This window comes from Aotus nancymaae, unplaced genomic scaffold (assembly GCF_030222135.1).
Source record: "Aotus nancymaae isolate 86718 unplaced genomic scaffold, 86718_ANA_hifiasm-v0.15.2.pri h1tg000011l, whole genome shotgun sequence".
NCBI classification, from domain to species: domain Eukaryota; kingdom Metazoa; phylum Chordata; class Mammalia; order Primates; family Aotidae; genus Aotus; species Aotus nancymaae.
Window position 1 is genome coordinate 35,671,117 of NW_026988422.1, and position 7,434 is coordinate 35,678,550.

Genomic DNA, 7,434 nt, shown 5'->3' on the forward strand with positions numbered 1-7,434 from the left:
ACTTGTGTGAATACTAACAGTTCACTGGCAATTAATGTGAAAATAAAAATCTGTAAGGCTTCTGCAATCTAGTTGAAATCTACCTTTCCCATTGGATTTTCTAAAATTCATCAGCACCTCCCAGCCTGCCCCATGTTTTGTATCCTGGCTTCTGCCACACTTCCTTCTGCTGAGATGTTCTCTCTGCTCTCTTCACCTCCCTAATTCCCAACTATTCTTCAAGACCCAGACCCACATACATCTCCTTAAAGCCTCCAGGTGCACACGCACTGGGGGATTATGTGTAGGTGCGTGAACTCCTCGAGGATGGAACACATTCAATTCTTTTTGGTGCTGCCCCTAGCAGCCTTCCCACCATACTTTGCAAGAGTTCTGCATAGAGCAAAGCAAATACTGTGGTTCTGGCCTCCCATTCTTCCCTCAGGACCTCTTAGGTTCACTCAACTCAAGAACTCAAGATTTCAAAGAAATGAAGAGATTGGAGGCCTCTGTCTCACAAGTTAGTCACTGATCAGGCAGAGCGTTTGGCTCCTGCTTCCTCACATTTGTTTTGCACACACATGATGGTCTTGATATGTTTAGACGAGAGGGTATTTGCATTGGGGCATGGCTGGCCCAACTGTCAGCCAAAGTTCATGTTTCGTTCATAGCCCTGAGGAAGACAACTGAGAGTTCAAGGAATTGAGAAGTTAAGCCCATTTATTTAAAATCGTCTTTGACTTTCTCATTACCAACATGTGTATTTTCTGCAAGGTTACAAAAGCAACTGGAACATATGTTAAAACAACAAGTGTCATCTGCAGCAACTAATTCTAGAGAATTGTCTTATCCAATTTCACTTCTTACTTATATGGAACTAAACCTTAATCCACTTTTCAGGTATGAAATATATTCCTGATTCTGTCCCAAAATACAAAATCAAAAGTTAGCGTTATAACTCCCAGCTAACTGTCACATTAATTCATCTGGATGAACTTTGTGGTTCTGAACTCTGACAATGCTCAGGATGTCAAAGCTAACACCTGCCCCACCCCATGCCTACCCCAAAAACAGATGAGAGGCTTTTATAGGTTGCAAGTCCTGGTCTGGTTTATTTATAAAGCAATAAATATTAGAAGCACAAACAAATTGCACGTGTGTAAACAAACTGTACAATGATTGATGAGAGATGAGGGAAGGTGGTTTGGAAGACTTCAAGAAGCATAATACCATCATCCTGACTGGAAGGTAGATGAGGAAAGAAGGCACCTTAGAAGCATTTGCGGTGGACGATGGACGGGCCTGCCTCATCGTACTCTTGCTTGCTAATCCACATCTGCTGGAAGGTGGACAGAGAGGCCAGGATGGAGCCCCCGATCCAGACAGAGTATTTACGCTCAGGGGGAGCAATAATCTGCAGAAAGCAAACAAAAACTTCCTGTGAACTCTGAAGTTCCAAGCAAGGGAGAAATAACACGTTGGGAGGATTCACAGGAAAAAAATATTAGGTATTAATTAGCTATAATGTGGGATATGTCATACCACAAAATAATGTATCCAATCAAGTTATATGAACTCACCTCTATTTCATCATTTCTGTTATTAAAGATATATTTTATTATTAAATGGAATTTCTCCACTTATCTAGAGTATAATTTAGCAACAAGCTAAATGTATAGTGAAGGCTAGCCCAAAAGCTGGGGGCTTTTAAAATGTATTAGAAGATTTTGTTGCGTGTGTGTCTTTTTTTTTTTTTTTTTTTTGTAAAAGATTTATTTTTATTCACTGCCTAAAAGTATTTTGAAAGTTACCTATCTTGGGAAAAGTGCTAAGAAAATCAGACAAAGTGCTAGAAAAGCTAACAGGTAAAGTTGGTAGGAGACAGAAAACTGAATATGAAAGGAAAAGGAATTAGGAATGTAGTTCTGCTTAGAATAGCAAGATTTGCCTTGGATTTCCCACTCACGAAAGTTATTTACCTTAATCTTCATGGTGCTAGGAGCCAGGGCAGTGATTTCCTTCTGCATACGATCAGCAATGCCAGGGTACATAGTGGTGCCTCCAGATAAGACATTGTTGGCATACAGATCCTTGCGGATATCAATGTCACACTTCATAATGCTATTGTAAGTTGTTTCATGGATGCCAGCAGATTCCATACCTAGGAACAAGTCACGCACACACACACACGCAAAAAAAAAATCACGGTGTATTCAAGTCAAGGTAGAGGGGAAAGAACAGGATTTCTTAGTGTGAGTGAGCTGTCACCATTTGTCTCTGAAACATATGTTCCCCTATAGGACACACCGCAGGGTGGAAGGGGTGCCTGACAGTTGATCCACAATAGAATGCCAAGAAAGGAGCAACTGTGCTTAGCACCTGTTTCGAGTAAACACCTCCTGTAACTATCAGATGAACAAAGATGTACTGGAAAAGGACAAGATACACGTTTAAACTAAAATGAATGCAGTTTTTGTTTATGGACTAAAATCAGATGCTGACAAAGTTCCTCGTGGAAAGCATTGCTTAGGAAGGATATGTGTTGACATATAAGTGTCCAGTTATTAATATGAGTAGGAATGTTATTGCATTCAATGATGAGTAACTTGGAAAAGCCAGCTACTTGGTAACGAAACTTACTGGAAGCAGTCAGCACCTGTGAAATAGCTCTTTTTCTACAGATACGTGATACTCACTTACTACTCTGTGTCATCCTTTATTTTGAGATGAACTCAGTGTGTCATCCTTTATTATATCACTAGAGCAGAACATAGACTTTCCCTCTAATGAGCCATCAGGACTTGAGGTTGAGCTGTGTGGCAGTCCAAACTGACTTCTTTTAACTCAAGGGCTTCTTGAGCCTTCTAGATTTTACTCTGGGAAGCCTAAGATTTCCAGGGAAAATCGTGCCTCTGCACCAGACCCTACAACTCACCAATGAAGGAGGGCTGGAAGAGCGTCTCAGGACAGCGGAAGCGCTCGTTGCCAATAGTGATGACTTGGCCGTCAGGCAGTTCATAGCTCTTCTCCAGGGAGGAGGAAGAGGCAGCTGTGGCCATCTCATTCTCAAAATCCAGGGCAACGTAGCACAGCTTCTCTTTAATGTCACGGACAATTTCACGTTCAGCTGCAGAAATAAAGGGTATCACAGTCAAGCTCTGAAGCAAGAAGTCAATTATAGGGAGGTAGGCAGATTCAGCAGACCCACGCTGTGGCAGATGAGACACACACACACCCACCAGTGGTGACAAAGGAGTAGCCACGCTCAGTGAGGATCTTCATGAGGTAGTCAGTGAGGTCCCGACCAGCCAGATCCAGACGCATGATAGCATGGGGCAAAGCGTAGCCTTCATAGATGGGGACATTGTGAGTTACACCATCCCCAGAGTCCAGAACAATGCCTGTCAGGGGAAGTAGACAAGAACAAGGTAAAGTCCTGAGGACACCACTGCTTTAGCCATGGCAAAGCCTGCTTCCAATCTTGGTTGAGAGATGCTAGTAATGGGCATTGATCCGGATAAAATTAGATCCCTTACACACCAAGAATAAAAATGAGCATCATGCACACTAAATCTGAAGCAAACTGCAGTGCATCCTTTCAACTATTATAGTAGAAAAAAAATTTCCCGAGGACACTTTCATATGACCATCCTTCTTATCAGCCCTGAGTACATTATGTAAACACCCAAGTGTGTTTTTCTCTGCTTTTACTGGACTCACACGTTTCCCTCTCTTTGACTCAGACCCTGTAGGGAATGTACTCTCCTTGAGGATGCTTACCCAGGTGATATGATGGTTTAAACACATTCCAATGACTGCTGCACTCCAAGTTGCTACATTGTGCTGAGCTTTAAATAAGGGAAGGACCTAATTCCACAGTTTCTCAGCTCCAACAATAAGTGTGCTCGAAATTAACCTCAGGGCACTATTGTCACCCACTTTTAGCACGGAGACCTTGCTAGGGAATGGGAGGAAAGGGATTATCCTTGTTTCAATCTGGGGGATCTGATTTCACAGCAAGGTCGGTGACTTAGGAATATGATTCATCAGTAACTGTCCCCAGAGCCCAAGCATACCTGTGGTGCGGCCAGAAGCATACAGGGATAGCACTGCCTGGATGGCCACGTACATGGCAGGGACATTGAAGGTCTCAAACATGATCTGGGTCATCTTCTCCCGGTTGGCCTTGGGGTTCAGTGGGGCCTCTGTGAGCAGGGTGGGGTGCTCCTCAGGAGCCACACGGAGCTCGTTGTAGAAGGTGTGGTGCCAAATCTTCTCCATGTCATCCCAGTTGGTGATGATACCATGCTCGATGGGGTACTTCAGGGTCAGGATGCCTCGTTTGCTCTGGGCTTCATCACCTACATAGGAGTCCTTCTGACCCATACCAACCATAACTCCCTATGAGAAGAAAAAAAAATGAGAAAATCATACTCCCACCATGTCAGGAATATAATCAGTGCCTTGTCCATTTATACCTAACTGCCCAATTCAAGGAACATATTTAAATACCAGAAATAATAAGCAATAGGATTTTATCCCAATTTAGAAGAATTATTTAAAAATCAATCTTCGACCTTCCCACCACTCCCCCAAAGATGTATAATTCTATTGTTGAGAATATAACTCAGGAGAGAATGAAGCTATTTCACTGAAGAAGCAGAGCCTTAAAAATATCATATGCCTTCATTAAATTATTAAGCTCATCACCCATGTCAACTGGAATATAGATGACTGCATTTTGGAATGACTGAATTAATGACACATTGTATTTCTCCTAAGAAAAGATTTTGACATTCAAGTGAACACATAATGATGGGCTGATACGCCATCTTCACTCCAACAGTGAAATTGAACCTGTCCAGAGCTGTCCTGGAGTCATTCACCAGCTCTGAGGACTAAGGTCTCCTCCTTGGCAGCCTGCCTGGCCAGGCATGTGACAAATCCAGAGAGCATGGCATTTCTTTTAATAAACGAGGTGGCATGTCACTATCACCATGGCACTTGCTGCCTCTGTCACGCCTGGCTTCTAAAAATGCCACAGCCAGGAAGGAGATAGATTTCACCTTTGGGGAGCCCTGTAAACTGACTGTGAACACGAGAGAGGAATGTGATTGGTTGGGAGAGGTTATATTGTTAGAAATTTACACAGGACTGAAAAGGGAAAACAAGGAAGAAAGTGAAGTGTATAAGGCAGAAAAGACCCTAAGGACTAAAAGTCCAAAAGGCCATGAATGGAAAGAAGCTGGTGGCGTTCACACCAGCGAGTGGGACCCTTTGAGAGGCCTGCCACTCAGGTGTACATTTCTCAGTATGTTGGGGTTTGGTGGGGTATTGCTTGCCTTGGCTTGGATTTGAAGTGAATCAGCCTTTTCTTAATTTGACCTAAAGCGTTCACACCACAAGTGGGTCAAACGAGAGCCATTTCCTAGATGGCTGGACACAGGAGGTGGCAGGAAGGGGTGTCGAGTAGGACTAGGGGCTTGGCAGGAAGTTTACCTGGTGCCGCGGGCGGCCCACGATGGATGGGAAGACCGCGCGGGGAGCGTCATCGCCCGCAAAGCCGGCCTTCACCAGCCCTGAGCCGTTGTCGCACACCAGGGCGGTGGTCTCCTCGTCGTCACACATCTTGGCACAGCTTCAGGGGGTTCTGCAGGTTGAGGAGGGGAGGGCGGGCCACGCTCAGCTGCCTGTGCAGCTGACCTTCTCCGCACCCAGAGAAGGGGACAGAGCAGAGCGGGGATGCGGGGACTGGACAGGGGCATGGGTAGGGGAGATTCCTGCCACCTCCCTTCCCCTCAAGTCATAAAAGGGAGAGAAGCCACGGAGGAGACGGGAGCGGGGAATCCACCCAGGCTCTCTGGCCAGGAGTCTCACCTAGGGCACCGGGTGCAAGGAGGACCCAGCCCCTTAGTCCTCCCCAGCTCTTTTTCTTCCTTTTCACAAACTGGGAACTCGATCTCCAGCCCTGTCCATACTGCCCTGCCTGTGCCCCAGATGGAGGGGAAAGCACACGAGAGTAGGGACCTAAACGCCCCTTGGGGAGCCACAAAATTCCCCATCTTAGAGCCCCTGCTACGTCCTGCGAGGACCGACGCCCAGGAGAAACAAGTTAGAACCAAATCAAAAAGTGTAGGGGGAAAAAAAGCAGTTGCAGAGCGGCAGGAGCCGGGGCCTCGGCCGAGGGCGGGCCGGGCGGGCCAGGCAGGCCAGGTGGCGGCGCGGGGTTGGGGCTGATGTCTGGCAACGCCTGCGGACCGAGAGGGGAGGGAGCGCGCAGGGCCGGGCTCTGACTCACCGTCCGCGGGGCGGGTCGGCTCGGCTCTGCTCGGGCGGCGGCGGGCGCTGGGTGGCGGGCTCCCAGAGGGCCGCTTTATAGCACGCTGATGGACAGGGTCAGTTGGAGAAGCCGGGGGCAGGGGTGGGGGGCCCGGTCTGCCACCTTGCCTTATTTGGTCGCCTTCGCACCCGCTAGGACTACCGAGGCCATTCTTGGAGCCAAGGGCAGGGGAGAGGATCAGCCAGTGGGGCCCCCAGACCATGTAAGGAAGGGGAGGGGGCAGCCAGGGGGATGGCCAAATAGGGAGCTGGGGAGGGGCAGGCGGTGAAGGGTAGGGGGCAGGGGAAGACTAAGTGACGCCAGCCCACCCCTCCCCGTTTCTGGGGTGGGTGTGCTCCCTGGATGGGCTGTGAATTCGGTCCTCACAGCCCCGCCAACCTTGGGGACAATAAGCCACATGCAAGTGGGGAGGCTTGGCGCCCTGCCCTCAGCTGAGGGGTCCTGACAGCTGGGCCAGGGCAGCAGGGGAGCGACAGCGGCTTCTCGTCTTCCACGAGCACAAAGGACACCACAACAGCACATCTGAGTGGCTGGAAAAGGGGCAACCGGGACAGGGCACCCTTCTGGTCTAGTCCCCACCAGCCTGGATAGCTTTACTCAGAGAGCTGGGGCTGGGCTCATCTAGGTCAGAAAACAGATTAACCAAGGCCACCGAATTCCAAATCACACATGGATCAGGTCTGGCTGGGGAAGAGACAGAAAAGGGTTGCTGTGAGAGCTTGGCCAAGTCTTGCTGGAGAAAGGACCAGGTTTACTCCAGCCTAATTATTGGGTAGTCCTCATCCATGCTGCGGGGGTTTTGCTCAAACTCAGACTCTGGTCTTCAAGCCAGAAAAGAATCCCCTGCTGCTAAAGTGAATAAAGGAACAAAAGTGGAAAGCAGCTTGCCCACCTAATGGTGGGGAGATGAGCATCTTTAAACTGGGGGCAGACAACTTCATTCCAGATGGCGACAGGACTGAAAAGGCAAATACTTTGATGGAGAACATAGCAGCAACTTAAACTATAAGAATACACCAATCCTTGCAACTCAAAGTGCAGTCTGCGGACAAGCAGTATTGTCATAACCTGGGAATGAACTAGAATGCAAAGGCTCAAGCGCCATCCCAATCTGC

General features: G+C 47.7%; 1 protein-coding gene across 1 annotated transcript; it reads right to left on the reverse strand.

Annotated features, from left to right (window-relative positions):
- Positions 1-681: 681 nt before the first annotated feature.
- On the reverse strand, positions 682-6,326 carry ACTC1 (actin alpha cardiac muscle 1). Its single transcript, XM_012465303.3, has 7 exons — positions 6,278-6,326; positions 5,479-5,629; positions 4,056-4,380; positions 3,219-3,380; positions 2,915-3,106; positions 1,959-2,140; positions 682-1,393 (listed from the first exon to the last, which is right to left on the reverse strand). The coding sequence occupies exons 2-7, from the start codon at positions 5,605-5,607 to the stop codon at positions 1,250-1,252; spliced, it is 1,134 nt and encodes a 377-aa protein (XP_012320726.1). The 5' UTR covers positions 5,608-5,629; positions 6,278-6,326; the 3' UTR covers positions 682-1,249.
- Between the last annotated feature and the right edge of the window lie 1,108 nt (positions 6,327-7,434).